The sequence below is a fragment of the Vicia villosa genome, linkage group LG2 (assembly GCF_029867415.1).
Source record: "Vicia villosa cultivar HV-30 ecotype Madison, WI linkage group LG2, Vvil1.0, whole genome shotgun sequence".
NCBI lineage: Eukaryota > Viridiplantae > Streptophyta > Magnoliopsida > Fabales > Fabaceae > Vicia > Vicia villosa.
The window spans coordinates 213051432-213078556 of NC_081181.1; the positions used below are offsets into that span (position 1 = coordinate 213051432).

A 27125-nucleotide genomic window follows, 5' to 3' on the forward strand; every position below is an offset into this window, starting at 1 on the left:
CTTCAAGAGATACATCTATAGAAACTGAAGGACATTTTTTCCAATTCAATGGTACATGAGATGCATGGAGTGGTATGAGAAATTTTCTTCCATTAACGAATCTTACTAATTTTAATTTGTCTCCCTTTTATATAAAAAATAATTATTTTTTTTAAATAATAAATGGAGTAAACAAATTATGCAATTGTCATAATTGAAATGGAAATGTCCAGGACCCGAGTTTAACATAGGTTAAGCATGACAAATTGAAATCAAAACTAAATGACATTTTAAATTGAAATCAAAATAAATGACATTTTAAATTGAAATCAAAACTAAATGACATTTTAAATTGAAATCAGACTCATACTATAACTTACTATTTAATACAACAACACCAAGATTACATGGAACATTCGCAAATGAACACTATATATTACTTCATTGATCTCGAAATAAAATCTCAGAATATTAGTCATTGTAAACATCAAAATTGTTTCTTCTTCTTTTCCACACACAATTTTTCTTGTTCTAAATTTTTCTGTATAACTTAACTTTTCCATGATAAAGATATTTTCTTCTCCCTTTTTTGTGACATTATTTATCCCCAGAGCAGTGCCACATATCCTTCAAATAGCCTGAAATCCATCAGATCGAAATCTGTTTTTCAAGTGCTACCATTCACAACTCAAAACAGTAACAAAATGGTGAAGTTTCACAGGGAGACAAAAAAGTGTCGACTAAAGCATACTCCACTCTGTTAACAAAAATAGTGAAGAGACAAATTTTCAATTCATATAATATACTCAAGAATAAAACTTGCGCAACGTTGTCGGACGTTTATAAGTTCATCCTCATGGAATGGTTCTGGATTTCCAAATACCTGAATGAATGATGAAATAACATAAGAATGACACATCAACAAAAAACAACACAATTAAATAGTAACTTTAAAAAATTATATTACCTTCTTTTTCCATGGATCAATAATACCATTAGATACAATGTTTAACATATGTATCATAATATAGTAGCCGCACTCGTAATTGACAGGTTGTCTTTGACACTGAATTTGAATATCAAAGGTGAATTTATTAATTAAAAATTATATATAAAATAACTTCTATGAGTTATAAGTGAAATTCTAGACAACTTACAACTGGGACAGTCCATACTGGCTTCTTATTTTGAACACCTTGCAGCTTATGATATCCCTCCAAGGCTCTAGGATAATAAAATATCAACTAAATGATAAGTTATATATTTGTGTCATAAAACATATCACAAAGTTCATGTATGATAAACAAATTAAACACTTACGAATCTACAGTGTGAATAATATTTTTATCCGGCTTCCTTTCCAAAGAACTTAGGAATACTACATGATTCTTCCTAGGACAAATAATGAGCAATTGCCAATGACGACTACATTGAACAACAAATAGTTAGATAGGTGTTGATACAATTCTCTCAATTATAAGCAATGAACTTATAATCCACATGTACTTACTTGCTGTGATACGGAGCTAGGTAACACTCTTTTTTATCATCGTAAAACTTATTCTGTATGTAGGCTTCAGCTTTAGATGGATTGTGTTGATTTTGAATAAAACATGGATCAATAAACCCATACAAGTCACCCTTACCCACATTAATAGAAAGGCGATTCAAATACCTAAAATATTGAAATAAATATTAATTATAAATGATCATTAATGAATTAGCTAAACTTATAAAAAAAAATACTTACGTTAACCACAATCGTAAAATAGTTATGGATAACTCTTGTTTACCCATACACAACTCCATAATATCTCTTTGTGAGAGCCAAAGAAACTTCATTCTATCGTGTTCTAATTCGAGCTTTATAGATTCTGACATACCCATTGCCTTTAAAACCAATTGTTGAACAGAATCTAATTGAGGGTCCAGCCTTTTGGGTGAGACGTCCTCATCCCCAGATCCATCAACATCCTAAATAATTAGGATTGAACAATTAGTTAACATCTATAAGAGGTTTAAGTGTATAAAGTGAGAGACAAATGTGATTAATACCTTATCAGAAACAATTTGCACGAGTCTTGTCGGCCACTGAATGAAATTGTTAAGGGCATGCCCAACCGTTTCCACCTCATCAGTGGGTATAGGCACCTGAGCGTTTGCATCTAGGACCTCGTTAACCACCACCCTCACCGAATCCTTTTCAAGCAATTGATTATGTATGGTGGGTCCTAACTTGTAAACAGTACCATATGCCACGGCATGAATTAAATTATCAACATACAGTTCACATTGTTCTGGGATTTCATCCTCTTCTTGTATAGACGGCACAGTAGAGTGACTATTCTTCGGGCTCCCAGGTACAACGGTATTAGGAGGAAAAGTTGAGAAATTCTTAGAGAAAGCCATAGATGTCAGATCTTGCATCAATTCCTCTTTAATCTGTTGAGTAAGCTCCATTTTTATGGCCTCTATTTGTTTGCTACTAATAACAGGCGGGGTGGAGGCATTACGTGAATGTGGTCCAAAGTATTGCAGAATACCGACACCTCGACCAACACCACGAACACGGCCAGGGTGCTCAGGTCGGCCAAGGGCTTCTACCAAAATATCTTTACGTCCTTGTGGAACAAAAGCTCCTTGAGATGTTTTTTCAACTAGAGAATCCTATACCATATAATTCAAATACTTTAGACAATCATGAGTTAGTTTTATAATTATAAAATTAGAGTTGCATATTACTGACAATTTTCTCGGCAACAATGCGTGTGTCCTCTGTTATGTAATCTCCTGATGGCTTTTGTCGGGCTCTCTTCCATTGCTCGTGGCGTGCTGGTGGAGATGGAGGTGCAACTACTGAATCTCCCAATGATTCTTGCTTTTCTTTTAATTTCTCTTGAATCATCTTCTCCTGGAGCAACTCATACCCTCCACGAGACAATCTATGAGGGTGTTTATTATGGGCCGAGACCATTTGCGCTTTCTTTCTTTTCTCCTAATATGCATACACGCCAACTAAGTTTAGTACTAAAATTAAATTTGGTTGACCAACTAAATTATAAGTTCAACTAACCTGAAAGGAAGGGTCCAGCCGCATTTGAACAAACGCCTGCCATATTTCTTCGTTAAGAAAATTATAGACCTCAAGAGGAGATTCATCACTAAGATCCCCATGTATATATCTAGAAGTCAAAGTATTCTTAAATGCCCTCCAACGTTCTCCTGCATATGAAATCCATTTCTTTCGCAAGAACTCAGAATTAGGAACATCCCATATTTCCTACATTACATAACAAAACGGAGAAGTTAGTGAATGACAATAATATTGTTAAATACAACATTTACAGACATAATTACAATTACCAGGATGGATGTCCAAATGTCGTTCTTCACGTCCTCATCAACAGAATCCCAATCCTCCGTCAAAATACTGACTTTGCTTCGACCAAGGAAACCCACATAACTCTTGAACTTGTGCTTGTTTTCCCCTAACGGTTTTCCAATTGATTGATCAAATTCAATCGATATCCTTTGTCCATCAATACGGTCAAGTGCTAACTTTTTCATTATTGTGGCACCACGTTTACCCTTTCTATTGGTAGACTGAGTATCCAACCCAATTCGAGAAGGATGTGATAGATCATCCATGTGTCTGTTTAAACAAAAATTATAATAGCCATACATCAAATAGTTCCTCTAAACAATGGGATAAATAACATGATTCAATAGATAAAACTATCATACATGGATAAAATCTAAACAATGGGATAAATAACATGATTCAATAGATAAAACTGTCATACATGGATAAAATTCACTGTAAGCAATCAACTTAAAATTTAGTGAGATAAACTCGTATGGATAAAAACCATTGCATGCAGTCAGTAAAAGTTATTGAGAGAAACTCATATGGATAAAAACCTTTGTAAGCAATTTAAGTAAAAATTATTGAAATGAAACCATCATGTGTATTTAATTATTGAAATGAAACATCAGATATCAATAATTAAAGTAAAATTATGTTTTAATTTTCTAAGATTGTCAAGTTTGAATATTCTCTCATATCGTTTTTTTATGATCATCGTGAGTAGCTTCCTGAAATAATCACAGGAATATCCATCAAACACACTTTGCAATTAAAAAACTTAGTTAAACACCTGTGTTTTTTGTTGGTTTCCTTGGGCCCAAAATCATCATATATAATATAATGTATTTGCGCTCATTAGATATAGTTACTACTAAGTTACAATATGAATCTATTTTACCTGTTGCAAGTCCAAACCCAACTTTTATGGCTCATTATCAAAATTCGGAAACAATTCATCAACTTTCTTCCATTGCAAAGAATTAGTCACATGATAAATCACTTTTCCTCTCGTCTACCTGTCATATATTATTCTTTGCACCATTTACATTAACAATTGTTTGAATATTGTGATTATAGGAAGATAAAATAACACTTTTGCAGGATGTCCCTTTCTGCTAACATCACAGTTAGAGTAACCAGTGTTATCAAATGGCGGCGCCATGACCGCTATGGCAGATGTACATGGCGGTTTTTGGACTCGCCGCAATGGTAAATGTTAGCCGCTATTGCGAGTTTTTCCGCCATAATCCACAATAACTGCGCCACAAAACGGCTGGTATGGCGTGATTTTGGCTCTCCGCGATGAACCGCCATCCCCCATGGACAACACTGGGAGTAACCATCATTCACTTCGCAGTGATATCCCACCCTTGGAGTTCTTATTCAACTCTTCAAACTCTTTTATGTACAATGTGCAATCATTAAGGCTTGCTAGTATTTTCTTATACTTAATTTCCATTAGACACCAGATCTTATTTGTCTTGTAATTACAATTTTACAGTGTTACTTTCCAGGAGCATGTCTCTCAACAACTTAAACAGACAACCATGTAAAGTAAGTGCACGCTACATACAAAGTTTCTTCTTTGTCACAGCACAAATTATAATACACATGTGCACGCTAAAAGACTCTTGTCCAATACCTTAGGATTATGCCCTGTAAAGGATTGTACATATCTATATCAACTTCATCCCACGCCTCCTTGGAAGTTTTCGCAAAGAAGATTTGTTCAAAGTTCATATAATCAACACATTAGTGTAAATAAAAAAATATCTTTGCAGTCTTCTTTTTTTCTCTTTGTAGGTTTTCTTTTGTGCTTTATATTAGCACCTTCTTCCACTTAAATCCCATTCTTCACCAATTCAAGCACATACTGAAATCAAAAGACAATGTCCATCTTCACACACAAGTGGTCAAAGTTCTTGCCATCAAGAAAAGGAAGATGGGGCATCCATTTGAACTAGCCACAATTCACACTCGAAAGAACTCTACGTGTTTCTCCCACAAAACAATTACTCAAATTCTCACTCCTTAGATTAGAACTAGAAGCTCTAGATATCATTGTTAGTGCGGAAATGCACATTTGCACTATGCTATAGCATCTTACTCAAAGAAGAGAGAAAGAAGATGAATAACTCCAAATTACTTTCATACTTCTACTTTATTGAAATTGAATCGGAGATTTATATAAGTCCCATGTCCACTCATACCAAGTAACTGAACTAACCACTTAACTAGAACAAATTCACTAACTAACTTTTAAGTTTTAACTAACTACAAATACTAACAAAGTCAAACTGAATTACATCTAACAATCTTGACGGTTAATAATAAATTTAATAGTTTCTTTCAGAAGAGATATCCTAAACAATAAGACTAAAGAATAAACAGGGATGAGAATTCAGTAAATCATTTTTATCTACACCAAGTTCAATCCAAAATCATCAATTCCCATATCAAGCAAGAACTATTAAGGTTCTCTACTATATCTAAACAATCTACAATTCTACACCAACCCAAAAGTAACACTAAACAAGACAATGAACTAAACAAAATCACAGTAATAAATGCAGTAATCAATGAAGAAAACGAACAAAGAGAAGAGTCTCACTTTGAGTTGTTGCTTTTCGGAAGCTGCGTCCTCTGAGAATCCTTTGAAAATTGCATCTTCTGTTTCTCCAAAGCCACACTTTTTCTCTGCTTTGATGAGTCCACTCTCTCATGTATCTCACTAAAGTTCTCTGTAGCACTTGCAACCTCTATGTCATTGCTCAACTCCAACTCATCTGAATCTGAATTATCATTTCTTCCCCTCTTCCTCTTCTTGCTCTCATTGCTCAACTCCAACTCATCTGAATCTGAATTATCCGAATTCGAATCATCAATCTCTGCTTCCGCGGCTGCAGCAGCCGCAGCAGCAAAGGTAGCTAAATTCCGGCAAAAACCTGATTCATCCAAGCTCTTGAAAGAGGACGATGTCGCTGGCACGGGTTGTTTCTGACTGCTTTGACTCTGAGTGCCAGATCGACGACCGACCGGCGCGAGCACCCATGCAGGAACCTTAACAGGAGGATCAAACGGCGAAGAGAGATTCTTCAGCGGTAAATTATCTCCAATGAACGAATCAAGTTTCTCGAAAAACGGCCATACATTATCGTAATCGCTGGAATCAGAAACCCTAGCCTTCTCGGTCGTATACTTCTTCTTGAGCGTGTTGATTCGGCTTTTGCACTGAACGTAAGTGCGGCGCGTTTTTCTGTCGTGGCCGTGATGGTTGTTAACGGCTTTTGCGACCTCCTTCCAGTGAGACTGAAGGAAATTTTTTTGGTTAAGCTTCTTGTAAAGTTTGCCCCAGACGTCGATGAGTGTGAACGTGGCCTCGTCGGACCAGCCGTCTTCGTGTCCGGTGGACGGAGAAGGTCGAGTTCCGGTGGGGGTTTTCATGAATCGCAGTGCGGTTGTTAACTGGAATTTGTGTTTTTTAAATCGGTTGGGGTTTGGAATTAAGTTCGTCAGTGAACTTTGCAAAAACGTTTTACGACGTTACGGCTTAACCGATCTAAAAGCGGAATTTATATTTAACTCCTTATTGCACGAAGTTACACTATAAGGCAGTGTTTTAAAAACCGGACCGGTCATCGAACTGGTAAGGGTGCTGGGTCACTGGTTTATCGGTCAAACCATTGGGTCACTGGTCGAACCGGATTAAACTGGATTAAACCGGATAACTCGGTTGAATAGACCTGTCATTATATAGGTATAAAACCGGTCGAATCGAATGATTCAGTCTCTAAAAAAATATAACTAGCTTTTAAATTTTTTAAAAATATCATATCATAAATTCAAATTTCATAACTTAAATTCAAATTTTACACAAAGGTATCACACATAACAAAATAGTAAAAAATTACAAAGTCTAATTGCAAACAAAGTCTAAATACAACATAATCTAAACAAAGTCTAATTACAACATAATCTAATTGAATAATTTATAACAAAATAACTCCAATGTGTACCAAATTTAATTAAAAATAGGATTCTCCTAAAAAGAAAATCAAAAAAATTCAATATGTTTATGCTATTTAAGAAAATTTATTAGTAAATATAACAAATAGACAATAAAGTTTTTAATTTGTCACTAAAAAACTATGTGAGAATGCTATTTAAGTAATACACTACTAAATATATTAAAGTTTAAAAGAAATGTTAAAAAAAAAGTTTAAAAAAAATTAAAAAAAAAAGGTTAAAAAAAAAGTTTAAAAAAAAAACAAAAACAAGCAATTAAACCGCCGGTTTTCCGGTTTTCACCGGTTCCCACCGGTTTGATGGCATACCCGATCTGACTATTGAACCAGACCGGTTACCTGTCCGGTTCCCGGTTCGACCGGTCCGACTGGCCGGTCCGGTCCGGTTTTTAAAACACTGCTATAAGGAGTTACACTAAAAGGAAAATAGTACACTAAAAGAACATATTGTATACATCGCATAAATTGGACTATAAATTAATGTTATTTTTAAACTCCCTAATAAGACAATGGAAATTAGTACACTAAAAGAATACATAGTATACAATGTATTGTACTATAATTTGTGTTCCATTTGTGTTAAAATAATTGGAACTTAGAATGTTCGGTAGGTAGTACGGAACACTCTATTTTTAACATGTTCCATATATACTCTCCGAATGATTTACTAAAATCATCTCTAATGATAATTTTTTTTATTGAGTTCTCCACCTGTACCATTAATTTAATAATTGAATATTTAAAAAATTTGTCATGTCATATTAGAGTTGCATTGCAATGCAACAACTAAAAGATTGTAGTACCCAATCAAATCAAGTTATGAGGTAAAGTTGGGGGACCCATATCAAATTTTTATTAAAGTTAAAATTAAATAAATTCTTTTCATATGATGTGGCTTAGTGGGTCCCATAAAGAACTTAAATGTAAGTTGCACCATTGGAGATACTCTAAATTGAAATGTTTTGCATTTTTTCAACGTTCGCTGTGTTTTTTACACTTTCGTTAATGTACCTACGGAATAAATCAAATTTTTATTAAAAAAAATATGTGTCCGGATGAGCATCTACGAAAGCAAGAGGCATAATTAGAATTTCGTAAGGGGATTGAGAGAATCAATGGATGTAATGAGATATTCTCTAAATGAATCTTTTGGGCTTAGACCATAAATTGACAGTACTTTTTTTTAAAGCTGTCGTAATTACTCTTTCTTTGTCTTCTCAATATATTTTTATCCTTATAAATATTTTAAATTTTGTTTTTTATCAATATTAAAAAATGACGTATTTTAGTCTCTATGAATTTTTATGATTTATGTTATTTTTTAAAATTTTTAATTTTTAAATAATTTTTTTAGAAATGTTTAAAATATTATAAAATAAAAATAATTAAATATGAATTTTTGAAATTTCATAAGATAATGATAAAAAATAATGAAAATTTCGACCTATAAATCAAATTTTGAGTTTGTTTTTTTAAAAAAAATTAAGACGTTCTAATCATGTCTGCAAATAATCATTTAAAAGTACACATTTTAACAGTAAGGGACCAAAAATCAAATCATGTCTTTTTTTATAGGGACCAAAAATCAAATTGGTATTTTATAGAGACCAAAAACATATTTAACACTTTATAAACTCAAAGATAATATTCCATCGTTTGACTATTTTATGATTGAGTAAAGAAAATTCTCCATTCCGCCCAAATTGAAAAGGAAGAAGTAAGAACTATGATAATAAGTGATGGAGTTGATGAAATTCATACCATTGTGATATATATCATACAATAGAATAATGCAAGATGAGTACTTTGGCAAATTTGCCACTTAGCACTCTCTCATGCATTCTTATATTTTTACTTACGCTATAAAAGGAAACTTTCATTTAATATAAATCTATTTATTTTATTAAATTTATTATTAATATATTTAATTAATTAAAAAAATATAATCATTATTAATGACAGGCAGACTAATTAATAGTGTAAATAAATTCAATTGTTTTTATTGTTACCAATGCAAGATTTTTTTTTTTTTATCATTATCATACCATTTTTACCGTGTAAATTCTTAAATGCTTGCCAAATATTTATGGTTATTGCATAAAACGAAACATCAACCTTGGGTCATTTCAGTTTCCAATTCAATTTTTTTCAATTTCATTCTTCTATGTTTTCCTATGCTTGGAAATTATAACTCATGGTGGCTTAATTTATTGAAACCTTACCCAAATCTCTTTCATATCTCTTTATATTTGTATATAAATTTGTTCCCAAAACTTTGTCAAACAATGGAAAGAAATTTATTATTTAAATCATACATTGTTGCCTTTTGTTCCATTCTCTTTCATTTATTCACTGTCATTGTCCACTTTATTTCCCAATTTTGGATCGTTCCCAAATCTTCTATTTTACTGTACACTGTGTGTAATATATTTATTTAGATGGTTTTGGAATCGTTCCCAAATCTTCTATTTTACTATCCACTGTGTGTAATATATTTATCCAGATAGTTCCATTGTTATCTGTATGAAAGTCTATAAAAACAATTTTTTATAATGCTCATAATATTCCAAATAGTATTTGATTCGTGTTTACAGTTTCTGTTTTGTATTCCAGTGAATCATGGCATCTTTTGATTCGAATTAGAACCTTGTCAATAAAAGGAAATTGAGAATCTTGAGATGCTTCAATTGGATTCTATTAGATTCAGCTGTATAATATTATACTATTTTGTTCTCATATTTTTACAGTGTATTTATAAATCTAAAAATCATATTACAATACTTAAATAAGAAAATGAAATATGTATAAGCTTTTGTTACACAAATATACAAATATGTATTAGCTTTATTAATATATTTTGTTTTTTTTATGGTTTCATTATTTATGAAATTGAGTATTATGTTGCAGGTTTTTTCAATGGATTCTCATGGAAATGTCCCAACATCTATTGATTTATTGACAATTTCTTTTCTATATTATTGACAGTCTCTTTCATATATGCTTGATTATTATTGACAGTCTCTTTCATATATGCTTGATTTTGGACTTTAAATTATGTTAAAGTGGTAGATAATATAGTGATGTTGTTTCTTATAATTTTATTTGATACTTTATATTCTAATATGTTGAGAGGGAACTTAATTTACTTTGTAAGTATGGTATATACGTTTTATTTATTTAAATCAAAATAATTTACTTTATAAATATGATGTATAGTGTACCTAAATTAATTATTATATTTCAGTTTCTTAATTTTCTTTTCTATTTTATAATTACTTGATCAGCTGTATCATAATTTTTAATTTTTTTGGTTTGTCTTTAAGTTGTAACATTATAGCTACTATACATATACCATAATTATTATTGGTACTCAAAATCATAATATTCAAAATTGATCTCTTCTCTATTATTAATCATTATTATAAAGATTATGATATGTAATTTCAAAAATTCTAATAATATAGTTGATAAAGCTTTATCCAAATCTTTTTGGTATTTAAATGGTTACTGACAATATTCATCTGTTAAAAAAATTGCACACATCTCTTTTATTTTTATTTTTACATAATATTTGTGATATAGTAAATGAGAAGATGTCAATATATGCATCCCATTTTTAACCATCATAAATGACAGTCCCAAATGCTAAATAGGTAGTACTAATTAAGTGTGCATAATGTATCAGCTTCCAAAAATAAATTAACACTATACTTATTAATCGACACAAGCGGACACACATGTCTATATTATTTGTACTATTAATACTACTCTTCATATTTGTATTTATTTTCATTATAGTATTTTATAAACCTTTATTTATTTGTTATTCATTTAATTTAATTTTGTTAATAAATTTTAATTATTGTTTAATAAATAAATCATAATAGCTTTAGATTTGATCTTTTATTTTCCTTTTAAAAAAAATAATAAAAAAATAATGATTAAACTTTTTAGAACCCTGAGCGCCCCTTTTCCCTTTTGTCCCGTGCCTCGCACGGGTATACACACTAGTGTATATATATATATATATATATATATATATATATATATATATATATATATATATATATATATATATATATATATATATATATATATATATATATATATATATATATATAGGTACTGATTTTGAAACCCAACAACAACAATTTATTTGGAATATAAATACTATTTTATCACAGTTATAATAGATAATCGTTGTGGAAAGTACCTGGAGTTTATTATGTAATATGTAGATTGATTGTTTTTTTATACACATTACTAAATAAATACAACCATTTAAATTGATGAAAAAATTTATAATCTGAAAACTAAACTATTATAGAAAAAGAGCTTAAACAAACCACTATTTTTCAAAATGCATTCATGTCACAACTCATATCTTGCTCTTTAACATCTATCATATAAGAAAAGTCACTCTACTTTTTCCACAACAAGCCATGTCTAGCCTAACATTCCACCATTTTGTTTTGAAACATTTCATTTTTTTATTTTTCCTCTCTTTCTCTCTCTTCCATCTATTACCATATTCTTATTCTAATTGTTTCCAATTTCACTACAGTTACAAATTAACAATCTCACTTCCTCTTATTCTTCTTCTTCCTTCTTCTTTTTTTCTTTGTGTTTTATATTCTTCTTCGTAATGGTTATCGTTGACGGTGTTTTATTTTTCTTATTTATTCAGCATCACTAACATCGTTATTATGGTTTTTGTTTCAGATAGGTTTCGAAACAATTATTTGAGCATAAGGTGAGTTTCTTCTTCAACAATATTAAAGGGTTCGTCATTTTTTTCTTTTTTCTCTCAGATCTGGATTTTTTGTTCTTACTAAGTGGTGATGAAGAGATCGTACTCCTTTTACTGGTTTTTGTTTGATTTGTAGATTTTGTCTCAAATTTGAGTTTGTTGTTGGTGTTGTTGTTGTTACTCAGTAGTAAATATGGTTTTTGTTCGATTTTCAATTTTTTTCTCTCCCCTTTTGTATGTGCGTAAAACATATTGTACAAAATGGTATTTCTTTAAAATTGGAATCATTTTTTTCTTTTGTTTTGTATTTGTTACAATTTAATTTCTATTCTTGATGTTTCAAAATTTTAAGCTCTTGCATTTGTTCCTCTTTCAATTTTTCTTCAGATCTATAAAAGATTGTGGATGAGATTTGATCTAGATCTAATAATAGATCAATAGTATGTTATCTTCCAGATATGGTGATTTAATATTTTATTTTCATTTTCAAAGATGTAAAAATTTTATGGACCAAATTTTATATGTGCAGATAAAATTTCTTTAAGTTTTCATGTCTTTATGGTATGAAGTTAGAGATTTATTTATATTGAATATTTTTTATATTTTAAAGTCACATATAAAATTCCCCTCTTTTAGAAATTTCTTTTCTCAATTTCGTTTTAGTTTTTTAATGTTTTTCATAAGGGTTTAGTATGTGTAACTTTTTTGTTTAACTTACAGGAATCGAGAGTAATTGTGAGAATGAGTTTTAGCGGGAATGAAGGCATTTCACAGGCACACAAGATATTGTTCTTTTTAAATAGTTTTAATGTTGAAACAAACTGTTGAATTATGAAGTTTAAAGAATAAGGATTCATGAAAATTGGTAAATTCCTCTCTTTTAGTATGTGTAATCTTTTTGTTTAATTTACAACACTCTATTTTGTTTGTATACGATTTCAATTGTATATTTCTATTAGAAGATTTTTCTTATACCTATTTATTTCATATTTATTTTTATGTGCATTTAAACTTTCATTAGTCTATTAAAATATACAATCATTCCTAAGTCTATTATTTCATTTCCTAATTGAAATTTAAAGAATTTTTTTGTAATAATTTAAAATATTAATTTTATCGGATCAATATTGTATAATATTTTATTGGATCAAATATTTTCTCCCTCTGTCTTTTATTCAATATTTAATTGTTATTGAATGTTTTCAAGAATGATTAATTTTTATGATAATATTTAATTATTATGTATAATTAATTTTAATGCTATTATTTATTATATTTAATGGTGATGTATAATTGACTTTTAATTATAATGAAATTTCTTCTTTATATGTTTTTTTATTCTTTGCAGTGGTTTACTGATCCAAATCAAAGGGCATGGAAGTGAAAAGATGCATATGAAAGTTTACAGGCAAAACATTCAAGGTAAAAAAAGAGGCATATGAAAGATCCATACTCATAAATTAGTCTCTCTCTCTCTCTCTTTCTATATATATATATATATATATATATATATATATATATATATATATATATATATATATATATATATATATAGTAAATCATTATAGATTAAGCTCAAACTTTATAGGTATGATCTATATGATATTATGTTTCAATCCAACGGTTGAATTTAAAAAATATTAATTCGAGATGTAGTTATTGAACGAGTGTAACTCGTGGTGTAACTCTTCGGGTGTAATTTGATCTCTCCTATATATATATATATATATATATATATATATATATATATATATATATATATATATATATATATATATATATATATATATATATATATATATATATATATATATATATATATATATATATATATATATATATATATATATATATATATTTGTATAAGAGATTTACATTTATTGTTCTGATTTTCCCCTTCTTTTGGTCTTATATTTATTTTTATTTATTCAATTTTTTCATATTTTGCACAAGAATTAAGAAGGAGAGGGACTGTATTTACTCTTCAACTGAGTCTTTCTAATGCCGCCATTACTGCAGCAACCTATTTTCCAATGCTACTCATTATTTTTCTAAATATCTATATCTATGCAGTCTTTTCAATGCAACATTTTTGAATTTTTATTTTTATTTTATATTTTGAAAAATATGTATCACTCATATATGGAATATTAATCTTCTATTTTTGTTTGTAAAGTATAATATAATTATCAGACCTATCTTGTAGTATTTAGAGTTTGATGTGATATCTTACTTTTTCTAAAAGCTAGATTTTGTGAGATATTGGACAAAAAAACTGTTCTAAAACCCATATCTCACACTGTTCCAAGAATAAAAATAGATGAGATGGGACATTACAATGAAACTATGAAAGTAAATAGACCAACTTTTCATAGTAGCTATGCAGAACTCTAAAAGTATGATTACAATAAAATAAAAGTGGTTTGATTGTCACATTAAATAATTTTAATCAATTGAAAAGTGGTTTGATTGTCACATTTAATAATTTTAATCAATTTTGAAGATGAAATTACGTTTTAAATGAACCATTTATGATAATAACTCATTAATTACTGTGGTATTAATTTTCAATTTTCAATTTATTATTAATATCAATTAATTACGTTAATTACGGTAAAATATTAATTAAAAATGGTATTCATTTATTATTCAATTAATGTCATTTTTAATATCAGTTTTCAATTTATTATTAATATCACTTTACGTTATATTTTCAGTTTTTCAATTTATGATAATTAAATTTTTTATGATCCATTTATGATAATTAATGCCTTTATTTAACACCATATTTATTTTAGAATAAATAATACTTTTAAATTTTAATGCAACATTAATTTTGATTACAATTATTGTGTTATTTTTTAATTTAAAACTACTATATGATATTTATGATAACTATAAAACTATTCATTTTCATCAAACAAAAAATGCAATTGAATTTTAATAAAAAGTGTATTTTTATTAAATAGTGTAAATAATTAAAATGAGTAAGAAATGTAAAATATTTATAGACAAAGAAAAATGATACTACTGATTAGTTGAGTGAATAAATGGCTTTCTCATATGTTTTATTTATACATATATAGGAAATAAATAAATATCTCAATGGCTTTACAATTTTCATATTTTTATGTTTGAAATCAATATCTCAAGATCTTTTTCTTAAAAAAATACAATGTATTAACTACATTTATAAAAACTATTATATATTATAATATAATTAAGACTAAATTCTTAAAATTTCATAAAATTTCATCTTAGGAAAAGTATGTTTTCAAAATTGGAAGATCCATCTCATACAAGTTAAAAACGTTTTATATGTGTATGACCAAATTCTTTACATATAAATTACTTTAATTATAATTTATTTTATAATCATACATGTCATAAATATTTATTTATGATAATAATTAGAATGCAATCATTTTGTTAATAATTTTATGGATGATAATTATTATTTGGCAAAGAAAAAATAAATGCAATAAAATTTTAATAAATTTATTTTCTTCAAATATGAAAATTATATAAAATAGAAAAATGAAACTATTAATTCAAATATTTAAATATGAAAATTAATCAACTATTAAAATATTGAATATTAACGGGAACGTGAAATTACTGATCAAAATATTGAATATTAACGGGAACATGTAGTTACTTATCACAATATTAAATATTAACGGGAACCTGAAGTTACTGATTAAAATAGTGAATATTAACGGGTACATGAAGTTACTGATCACAATATTGAATATTATGCGAACATGAAATTACTAATCACAATATTGAAAATTAACGAGAACCTGAAGTTACTGATTAAAATAGTAACTATTAACGGAAACATGAAGTTACTGATCATAATATTGAATATTAACGGAAACTTGAAGTTACTGATTAAAATATTAAATATTAACGTGAACATGGATTTATTGATCAAAATAGTGAATATTAACGGGAACATGTAGTTACTGATCACAATATTGAATATTAACGATAACCTGAAGTTACTGATTAAAATATTGAATATTAACGGGAACTTGAAATTAGTGATCAAAATATTGAATATTAACGGGAACATGAAGTTACTGATCACAATATTGAATATTAACGGGGACCTGAAGTGTTATTGATTAAAATATTGAATATTAACGAGAACATGAAGTTATTGATCACAATATTGAATATTAACGGAAACTTGAAGTTACTGATTAAAATATTTAATATTAACATGAACATGTAATTACTGATCAAAAAAATATTGAATATTAACGATAACATGAAGTTACTGATCTAAATATTTTGAAATTAACGACGGGAACATGAAGTTACTGATCAAAATATTGATTATTAACGGAAACATGAAGTTACAAAAGACTGTTTAGACACAATTTAATTTTAGTGCTTTCAATTTTGTTCATGATTTTTTTAGACACAATTTAATGTTAATTATTCTTATTTTTTTCCACAAAATGTTAAGTACTTTTACTATACATTTTTTCTATTTAAAATATACATCTGAAACAAATGTGCGTCCAGTACCAGAACTCGTGCGAACGCATAGGTTTATTACTAGTTTAGGATATGGTTCAATAGTATAAGTCCTTCGTGACATCGATTCCTTTGCTTCTAGTTTAATTTGAATAACATCAATTTATTTCCAAGACTACCTCATTATTGTCACTTATCATGACAATTGTGACGATGACTTATCATCATAACAATCATGATGATAAGTGAAGATGATGAGGTATATTTGGCAAATAAATTTATGTTATTTAAATTAAAATATCGATACAATGATATGAGTTAATGAGTGTGATATAAATTATGAGACGGGTGCAATTCGGAAAATGTTGATTGATATATGTTGATTTTCAAATAAAACTTAATTTTCAGATTATAATTTTTAATGTCAATTTAAATGAATGTATTTTTAGTAAAGGGTTAGTGAAACAAACAATTTACATACAATATAATAAACTCAACTTGATCTTCTGTCAATCTGCATAAGAATTTAAAGAACAAAACATTGTTAACTCACAACAAAGCCTATTTATTGTGACTTAGCAATGTTTCGTTCTTGTTCTGAGAATATTAATCAACAACAATAACATACATCAACATTTGTCAACAACACAACAATGACATACAACAACATTAAAACACATATTTTTTAAAAACAAAACACCGACAACATACAACAACACAAAATATAATAAAATGTTTCAAAAACGCACATTTTATAAAAAATAATCGTGGAACTGGAATCAATGATGAAGTTCATCTAGTTGATATGGAAAAAAAATAAAAGGTGAATGAAGTTTACACAATACATTCATACTTTTTGTATTATTTTTTTATAGCAACATAAACCATATGTACCATAGCAAAAGTATGTGCGTTGTTAAGGTGATATTCTTCATTCACTTTTTCTATAAGTAAAAATAAAATAAATACTATGGCACTAACAGCATTGCATGAAACATTCACCAAATGAAGAAAAAAAAAGAGAAATCATATTTAACAAGAAACGTAAACGAAGTCGAAGCATAAGTTTAATGAACGAACCTGAAGGTAGCGATTGGTAAAGACAAATTTGAAAGTTGCAGTATGTGTGATGAGAGTGACATGGATGTTAGGATTTTCTTTAAAGAGAGAAGAGTGAAAAGTGTAAGAATTTTCTTTTGAGAGAAACAACTGTTATGTACTGAGCGAGAGATAATTTCGCTTACATACTAAAAAATATCACTTTTCATCACGGTTGACACGATAAACTGTAATGAAATTATTGGACTTTATATCACGGTTGACTAAATGAACTGTGGTGATATACAAGGACTTTACATTTTTATGACGATAAGATGGGATATTGAAGGAGCTGAGATTCGAACCTTGTAACTCCTGGTACATTTCACTGCGAATATTAACATTCACCGTAGTGAAATATCTTTTAGTAAGAACAAAAAAAAAACACCCAAAAATAAGATTCCACCACAGTTAACAAAAGGTGGTTGTAATATTATTTGACAAAATGTGTTTTCCGTAATAGTGCAAGTTGTTATAAATTTCCAATTTATCCATACTGTTGATTTAAGTTTTTCATTTGAAGTACAAAAGATATTTTCAGAGATATGCAGTTTTTCATTTGAAGTATAAAAGATATTTTCAGAGATATGCCTCTGAAACATATCAAACATGAATTCGGAGATATATCTCATTATCAAATTTTAACAAAAATGAGACAATATATTTGGAGATGTATGTCCAAACTATAGGGACAGTTTTGAGTTTTCACCGGGGACAGGGATTTGTGAAAAGGCTCAAGGGAATTGCCAAGTGAGTACCTCCCTAGAATCCAAAAACAGCCCAAAGCCCAAAACCTACCACCCAGTTGTGTGCATGTTACACTGTATAAAATACATGTAAAATGTAACAATGAGTGTAAAAATAACATTCCTCATATGAATATGACCCCCTGTTGTCTTATCTTGCACGCTCAAATTAGTTTTTATTAGTTAGCAAGAAATGGAGATGATCTTGACCAATTTTAGCTGACTTGATAAAACATGAAAACACATTGCTAACTTTAGTTCAAACAAACAAATATTCTGAAGGAAACAGTTCAATCTATGTTATAGAAACGTTACATCATCCCTCTCAGAAAGAAGATGAAAGAGAGATGGCTAATTATGAATGATATTTTCACACCTCTACTTTATTGAAATTGAATCAAAACTAGTTTCACATGAACATGATAAAACAAGCAAATGAATTAACCAATTAAGAAGAAAATTTTCAAATAACTTTTGACTAACTTCAATTAACAAACTCGAATTGAATTGTTTTAACCTATAAACCACCTAACATATTTTATATATGAAGTTTCAATCCATAAAGAACTATTATACAATCTTGAAGGATAATAAGAAATGTTCCAATATGATGCTGAAGATACGCAGGCACACAAAAAAAGTTTCAACAAAAACATACTCCACTGTTAATTAACAACATAATGAAGAGATTCATTGTCATACATTTTAAATTTATAGCATATACTCAAGAATAAAACTAGCGAAACGTTGTCGAACGTTTATAAGTTCATCTTCATGGAATGGTTCTGAATTTCCAAATACCTAAATGAATGTTGAAATAACATAAGATTAACACATCAACATTAAAATAACACAACTAAATAGTAATATAACTTGTTAAAAAATTATCTTACCTTCTTTTTCCATGGATCAATAATACCATCAGATACAATGTTCAACATGTGTATCATAATATAGTAGCCGCTTTCATAAGTACCAGGCTGTCTTTGACACTAAATTTGAATGTCGAAGGTGAATCTTTAGTTAAAAATTTTACATTAAGTAACTTCTACAAAGTGAAAGTTTAGAAAACTTACGACGGGGACATTCCATGTTGGCTTCTTCTTTTGAACACCTTGCCGCTTATGATATCCATCCAAAGCTCTAAGATAATAAAAGATCAATTAAAGTTATGTATGTGTCATAAAACATATCAGAGTCCATGTATAACAAACAAATTAAACACTTACGTATCTATAGTGCGAACAATATTGTTATCTGGCTTTCTTTCCTTCGAACATAGGAATACTACATTATTCTTCTTAGGACAAACAATGAGCAATTGCCATTGACGACTACATTGAAGAACAAATCGTTAGATATGTGCTGAATACAATTCTCTCAATTACAAGCAATGTACTATAATCAACATGGACTTACTTGTTGTGATAAGGAGCTAGGTAACACTCTTTTTTATCATCGTATAACTTATTCTGTATGTAGGTTTCAGCTTTAGTTGGATCATGTGGACTTTGAATAAAACATGGATCAATAAATCCATACAGGTCACTCTTACCCATATTAATAGAAAGGCGATTCAAATACCTAAAATATTGAAATAAATATTAATTGTAAATGATCATTAGTTAGTTAGCGAAACTTATAAAAAAAATTGTACTTACGTTAACCACAGTCGTAGAATAGTTATGGATAACTCTTGTTTACCCATACACAATTCCATAATATCTCTCTGTGAGAGCCAGAGAAACTTCATCCTTTCGTGTTCCAATTCGAGCTTTATAGATTCTGACATACACATTGCCTTTAAAACCAATTGTTGAACGGAATCTAGTTTAGGGTCCAAGCTTTTGGCTGAAACGTCCTCTTCCCCGGATCCATCAGCATCCTATATAATTAGGACTGAACATTAGTTAACATATTTAAGAGGTTTGAAGTGTATATAGTGCAAGGAAAATGTAATGAATACCTTATCAGAAATAATTTGCACAAGTCTTTTCGGCCATTGAATGAAATTGTTAAGAGCATGCCCAACCGTTTCCACTTCATCTGTGGGCATAGGCACTTGAGCATTTGCATCTAGGACCTCGTTAACCACAACCCTCACCATATCATTTTCTAGCATTTGATTATGTATGGTGGGCCCTAACTTGTAAACATTACCAAAGGCCACGGCATGAATTAAATTATCAACATACAATTCACATTGTTTTGGGATTTCATCCTCCTCTGTTATAGGCGGCTCAATGGAGTGACTGCCCTTCGGGCTCGCAGGCACAATGGTATTAGGAGAAGAAGCTGGTATATTCTTAGAGAAACCCATAGATGACAAATCCTGCATCAATTGCTCTCTAATTTGTTGAGTAAGCTCCACTTTTATGGCCTCTATTTGTTGGCTACTAAAAACAGATGGAGTGGAGGCTTCACGTGACTGTGGCCCAAAGTATTGTCGAATACCGACACCACGACCAACACCACGAACACCACCAGAGTGGTCAGGTCGGCCAATGGCTTCTGCCAAAATATCTTTACGTCCTTGTGGAACAAAAGCTCCTTGAGATGCTTTTTCAACAAGAGAATCCTACACCATATAATTTTAAAAACATTATTGTGAGATAGTTGCATAACTACAAAATTAGAGTTGTATATTTGCTTACAATTTTCTCGGCAACAATGCGTGTGTCCTCTGTTATGTAATCTCCTGATGCATTTTGCCGAGCTTTCTTCCATTGTTCATGGCGTGTTGGTGGAGATGGAGGTGCAGCTACTGAATCTCCCAATGATTCGTCTTTTTGTTTTGATTTCTCTTGCATTATCTTCTCCTGGAGCAACTCATATCCCCCACGAGACAGTCTGTGAGGGTGTTTGTTTAGAAAAGAACTGATTTGCGCTTTCTTTCTTATCTCCTATTACGCAAACACGCGAATTAAATTTAATACTAAAAATAAATTTGGTTGACCAACTAAATTATAAACTCAACTAACCTGAAAGGAAGGGTCCAATCGCGATTGAACAAACGCCTCCCATATTTCTTCATTGAGAAAACTATAGACCTCAAGAGGAGATTTATCACTATACTCTCCATGTACATATTTGGAAGTCAAAATAGTCTTAAATCCCCTCCACCGTTCACCCACATATGACATCAATTTCTTTCGTAAGAACCCAGAATTAGGAACATCCCATACTTCCTACATTGCACGACAAAATGGAGAAGTTAGTGACTGATAATAAGATAGTTAAATACAACATTTTCAAACATAATTACAATTACCAAGATGGTTGTCCAAATGTCATCCTTGACGTCCTCATCTACAGAATCCCATTCATTAATCAAAATACTGATTTTGCTTCGACTAAGGAAACCCAAATAACTCTTGAACTTTGTCTTGTTTTCCCCCAACGGTTTACCAGTTAATTGATCAAATTCAATCGGTATCTTTTGTCCATCAATAACTGCTAGCTTTTTCATTTGTGTGGGACCACGTTTACGCTTTCTGTTGGTAGACTGAGTATCTAAACCACTTTTGGAATGAGCTAAGAGATCATCCATGTGTCTGTTTAAACAAAAAATAATAATAGTCAATAGCCCCTCTAAATAATGGATAAATAACATGAGAAAATCGATAAAACTATCATATATTGGTACAATTTACTATAAGCAATAACAGTAAAAATTACTATTAAGATAAACTAATATGGATAAAAACCATTGTAAGAAATCAAATAAATATTATTCAAATAAAACCATCATCTATATACTTAATTATTGGAATGAAACCATCACATATAAGTAATTAAAGTAAAAATTACGGTTTAATTTTCTAAGATGGTCTAGTTTGAATATTCTCTCGTATCTATTTTATGATCATAAAAGTGTCAAGTAATCACAGGAGTACCCATCAAACACATTCTTCAATCAAGAGACTTAGATAAATACTTGTGTCATTTGTTGGCTGCCTTAGGCCCAAAATCATCATATACAACATAATATAATGCAATTGTGCAAGTAGGTAGTTTGGAGATAACTTGAAGAAAATACCATGAACTATAATTACTAATAAACTACCATTTTATCTATTGCAAGTCGAAGCCCATCTTTCTTGAAAAATTTCTGAAATTAAGAAACAGGTCATCAACTTTCTCCCGTAACAAAAATTAATCACATGATGAATCACATTTCATTCCGTCTACATGCCATAAAATATTCTTTGCATCATTTATATTAGCAAATAATCATTTGAACATTGTGATTATTGGAAGATACAATAACACTTTTGCAAGTTGACCCTTTCTGCTTACATTACAATTGGAATAACCATCACCATCACTCACTTCGTAGCGCGATATCCCACCTTTGAAGTACTCATTCAAATTTTCAAACTCGTTTATCTACAATATATGATCATTAGAGCTCGAGCATATCATTCAAAAGAGTTGTTCTTTCCGATTCCCAATTTTTCATCTATTTAGCTAATAGCTATTCTTTGAAGTAAATTCTTAACATAAGCTCGCCATATTCAATATCTCGAACCACACACTCATCTTTCAACAACATATCTAATACACCAAATACTACAAAATGAAAAATTCTCATTTCAAGCAAGAACTATTAATGTTTTCTACTCTATCTTAAACAATCCACAATTCTACATCAACCCAACAGTAACACTAAACAAGATAACAAAACAAAATCAACATAATAATAATTAAACAGTAACATATCAATGAAGAAAACAAAGAAAGAAGAAAGAAAGAAAGAGAATAGGCTTACTTTGAGTGTGTGCTTTTACGAAGCTGCATCCTCTGAGAATCCTTTGAAAATTGCATCTTCTGTTTCTCCAAAGCCACATTTTTTATCTGCGTGTTCACTCTCTCATGTATCTCACTAAACTTCTTCGCAGCGCTTGCAACCTCTCTATGCCCTAATTCCATATCATTTCTTCCCCTATTCCTCTTCTGGCTCTCATTGCTCAACTCCCACTCATCTGAATCTGAATTATCTGAATTCGAATCATCAATCTCTTCTTCCGCAGCTGCAGCAGCCGCAGCAGCAAAGGCAGCTAAATTTCGGTTAAATCGCGACTCATCCAAGCTCTCCGAAGTCGATGTCATCCCCGGCGCAGGTCGTTTCAGACTGCTCTGACTCTGAGTCCGAGATCGACGACCAACCGGTGCGAGCGCCCATGCCGAAGCCCTAACAGGAGTGACAGACGGCGGCGAAAGCTTCCTCACCGGTAAAGGATCTCCAATGACGGAACTGATTTTGTCGAAAAACGGCCATGCGTTATCGTAATCGCCGGAATCAGAAACCCTAGCTTTCTCGGTAGCGTACCTCTTCCTGAGCGCGTTGATGCGGCTTTTGCACTGATCGAAAGTGCGGCGCGCTTTTCTGCCGAAGGCGTGATTGTCGTTGACGGCTTTTGCAACGTCCTTCCAGTGATACTGACGGAGGTTTCTAGGGTTAAGCGTCTTGTAAAGTTTGCCCCAGGCGTCGATGAGTGTGAATGTGGCCTCCTCGGACCAGCCGTCGCCGGTTCCGGTGGACGGAGACGGTCGAGTTCTGGGGAGGGGTTTCATGAATCACGGTGTTGTTGTTTATTGGAATTTGTGTTTTATTAAATCGGGTGGTGTTATAAGTTCGTGAGTCTGCAAATTTTGCAGGAGTGTTTTACAACGCTAGGGCTTATGCGGTATTAAAGCGGAGCTTATATATATACTGCGGTTAGTTAAATGCTGGTTTTTAAACAGTGAGAAAGTGAGAAGAATTGTGACCGTTTGATTAATATCAAACGGTCACAAAAATACTCAAATTTTATTTCTTTTTCCAAAAATATGAAGGCACTACTTTTGAGTGCATCCCATGGTATTCAAAATAAATTATTTATACTCGCTCTCTACAAAATAAATGTCGCATTTATAATCAGTCACAAAATAAATGAAATTAATATCGTTATTACTTATTAGTTTTCAATGTAATTTCTACTTTTATTTTTTAATTGTACCATCTAATTAATATTCATAATTTATATTTCTTTCATATTGCATTGATGATGATTAAAATATATCAATAATTAATTAGAATAATTTGATAAAATTGTCATTCTCTCTTTCATTTATCACTTTTTTTTAATATGTGTGAAAGTGTCAACTATGACACTTATTTTGGGACGGATGGAGTATTTACTCTTGCAGCTAGATTTAACATGAATGTTGAATTGGGCAATAGAAACTCTCCTAGTTTGACATTTGATACAAATCAAGAAAAGCACTAAAGGCTTAAGTATTAGTTGATCTTATCACAAAGACTAGTATCATGAGCCAAATTAATTAACCAAGTGGACAGTGTTTGTGGTTGGATTCATCGTAGAGGGAAGTGATGTAGAATTGTGTTGAAAAATAATCACGGTTTTAAGTAGCAAGTAGGTTTGAGTTCCCCATTTCCAACAATTAAGCGGAAAATGAAGCTTTCTTACGAATAGTTAAGTACGAATCGCAGTTGGTGACGCCAAAAGACTAAGGTGAACATCACGCCAGATATATTATCATGAAACAATATTTAGCAAAGGTAAAGACCCTCATGGCAATGTTCCCAAAATCATAAATACATCACATCTCAATGAAGCAAAATTTAGAAGCGGACCTTTTATCTATGATAGTGACTTCCAATGCACAATATTACAACAGAACTATTATACACACGAATTTATCAATCCTCAACAAAAATGGCAAGGTATATGTCATCGAAGAAGTTGTGAAAGAACTACTAAACTGCTAGAAGACACCCATAACCCGAAGCCATTGTTATCGAAAATTTCTCAATCTCCCATCTAACCATGGTGCTCACTTGTAAACAATACTCTTTTGCTCCATGCTCACCGCACCACTTGTTGGGAATCTTGTTGTGAATTACGACAACATTAAATATCAATTTGTGAGGCAAATAATAATAGAAACTAAAATAAATGGTCTACAACAATAATAATCTGTACACAAATACTATAATTGAATAAGGCGAGAAAAAAACCCGAAGATTTGTTTATCCAATTCGATCAAATGATCTACTCTGGAGGAGAGAGCGGCTCTTCAATTCACTATACTCACAAAGTTGTTGCAAGAGATTACAAATGAGTTACAAGAAAATAGCCTTCGCCTTCAGGTTCTCAAAAACAACCCTGAAGGCGCCCAAGAACAACCATATTTTATATCCAAGTGTTTCCTCTCTAATTAAACTCTCAATATATGAATAACTAAAATTCAAGGTGTAAACATGTGTTTCCCAATTCCCTTAGATAACTCTAAAGGTTTCCCAAAATCCTTGCCTTTCTAAGGTGTCCCCTGAGAATAGCCAAAACCTTATGTTATACCTTTAAACCCTTGTTCTCCCTTGTTTATGTAAGCTCTAAGATTGTTACACATGCAAGCATATGAGAGATACATATTTATAATAGAAAATATCCAACAACTAGAGCCCAAAATCACAATCCAATCAGACATGGATCCATGGACCGAACCGAAAGAGCTCGAAACACGCAATACGAGAAATTGTCGAAAAGTCTGAAAAACGTGAAATCACTATTCATCGTCCATATGGTTCACAAATCACCTTCCATACGGTCCCTATTCATCGCCCGTACAGTTCACAATTCGTACAGTTCATAATTCATTATCCGTACGACTGTACGATTTTACATGATATTTGTTTTTTCGACTGACTTTCTAAAACTTCTGATTTTCCCGGTAAATGCAATCTCCAAAATATATTTTCTTTCTCTTAATCATCAAAGGTTTTAAGGCACATTAGAACATATGGTGATAATAACAAAGGTAGGACATAATCAAGGTAAGACATATGGTGATAATATAGTTTACTTAATTAGTCAACAATGAAACAAAGGTAAGACATAATCATTTAATTGGTGTCTGCATGAAGAATCGTCAAATTCAAACCAAACAAACTATTTTTACTAGTCAAATAAGTGAAAATACTTATATTGTTAATTTTAATAAATTACCTTCAAATGATGTATGTCTAATAATTACATAGGACGGATTTTGGATATTACATGGACCATTTTCTTAACTTTTTTTGTCCATCAAAAATCGTGAATGTTTTTGGTAATTACTATGAGTGGCAAACGAACATGTTTGTCCTCATTTAGGCATGTCCTGCAAAAGCTTGCAAAAAATAAGACGGGTGGGCATAGATGATGGTGTAGATCTAAAACCTTAACCCACCCTACAAAAAGATGAATGCGGTAGGGGGCGGGTTTGCGGGCACTATATATTTTAAGCCTAAAAATGTACAAATTTATGTTAATGTTCGCGTCTGTAAAAGCCAACAAAAAAATAGGACACGGCGGGGCAGACACGTTTGAGGATGTGGGCCTAAAATCTTGGTCTGACCCACAAAATGTTTGGGAAAAACATACAATGTCTGGAAGACCGAACGCGTTTTACTACCCCTAATAATTACTATACACTTGTTGCAATGGATGATTATCTAGCTATATTTGAAAACTACTTCTTTTTCATAAAAGGACGTGTTTGTTTCCTTTCAAAAATTATCTAAAATTGTTCAAAATAAAAATAAACTTTTATAAATTACATAAATTTAAAATGATCAAGGAGGTGAATTTCAAAATATGAAATTTAAAATTTTTATATTCTTTCTG

General features: G+C 30.7%; 2 protein-coding genes and 1 long non-coding RNA gene across 4 annotated transcripts; 1 reads left to right on the forward strand and 2 right to left on the reverse strand.

Annotated features, from left to right (window-relative positions):
* Positions 1-235: 235 nt before the first annotated feature.
* Positions 236-6921, reverse strand: LOC131653800 (uncharacterized). 2 transcript variants are annotated; one of them, XM_058924085.1, is made up of 11 exons: positions 5958-6921; positions 3343-3631; positions 3053-3259; positions 2726-2974; positions 2035-2646; positions 1730-1953; positions 1490-1654; positions 1300-1404; positions 1137-1203; positions 947-1045; positions 236-862 (listed from the first exon to the last, which is right to left on the reverse strand). In XM_058924085.1, the coding sequence occupies exons 1-11, from the start codon at positions 6788-6790 to the stop codon at positions 773-775; spliced, it is 2940 nt and encodes a 979-aa protein (XP_058780068.1). In that variant the 5' UTR covers positions 6791-6921; the 3' UTR covers positions 236-772. The 2 variants fall into 2 exon arrangements, with proteins under 2 accessions (XP_058780068.1, XP_058780069.1); XM_058924086.1 differs by lacking the exons at positions 236-862; positions 947-1045 and having other exon boundaries at positions 1137-1223.
* A 4820-nt stretch (positions 6922-11741) lies between these two features.
* On the forward strand, positions 11742-14252 carry LOC131648181 (uncharacterized). The gene is made up of 4 exons (XR_009298059.1): positions 11742-12124; positions 12842-12986; positions 13470-13543; positions 14075-14252. It is a non-coding gene; the product is annotated as an uncharacterized LOC131648181 (long non-coding RNA).
* A 4781-nt stretch (positions 14253-19033) lies between these two features.
* LOC131653801 (uncharacterized) lies at positions 19034-24146 on the reverse strand. Its single transcript, XM_058924087.1, has 11 exons — positions 23225-24146; positions 21725-22007; positions 21435-21641; positions 21108-21356; positions 20420-21031; positions 20115-20338; positions 19873-20037; positions 19683-19787; positions 19530-19596; positions 19347-19445; positions 19034-19254 (listed from the first exon to the last, which is right to left on the reverse strand). Exons 1-11 carry the CDS (start codon positions 24028-24030, stop codon positions 19165-19167), a joined length of 2907 nt encoding a protein of 968 aa, XP_058780070.1. The 5' UTR covers positions 24031-24146; the 3' UTR covers positions 19034-19164.
* Positions 24147-27125: the final 2979 nt, after the last annotated feature.

Bases quoted from the DNA above. Each gene is read 5' to 3' on its own strand.
- LOC131653801 (XM_058924087.1), bottom strand. From the start codon at position 24,030: ATGAAACCCCTCCCCAGAACTCGACCGTCTCCGTCCACCGGAACCGGC. The intron at 22,008-23,224 runs GTAAGCCTATTC...TTGTTTAAACAG, and splicing joins CGTAAAAGCACACACTCAAA to ACACATGGATGATCTCTTAG. The intron at 21,032-21,107 runs GTAAGCAAATAT...TATATGGTGTAG, and splicing joins GCATTGTTGCCGAGAAAATT to GATTCTCTTGTTGAAAAAGC.
- LOC131653800 (XM_058924085.1), bottom strand. From the start codon at position 6,790: ATGAAAACCCCCACCGGAACTCGACCTTCTCCGTCCACCGGACACGAA. The intron at 3,260-3,342 runs GTAATTGTAATT...TATGTAATGTAG, and splicing joins ACATTTGGACATCCATCCTG to GAAATATGGGATGTTCCTAA. The intron at 1,405-1,489 runs GTAAGTACATGT...TGTTCAATGTAG, and splicing joins CTAGCTCCGTATCACAGCAA to TCGTCATTGGCAATTGCTCA.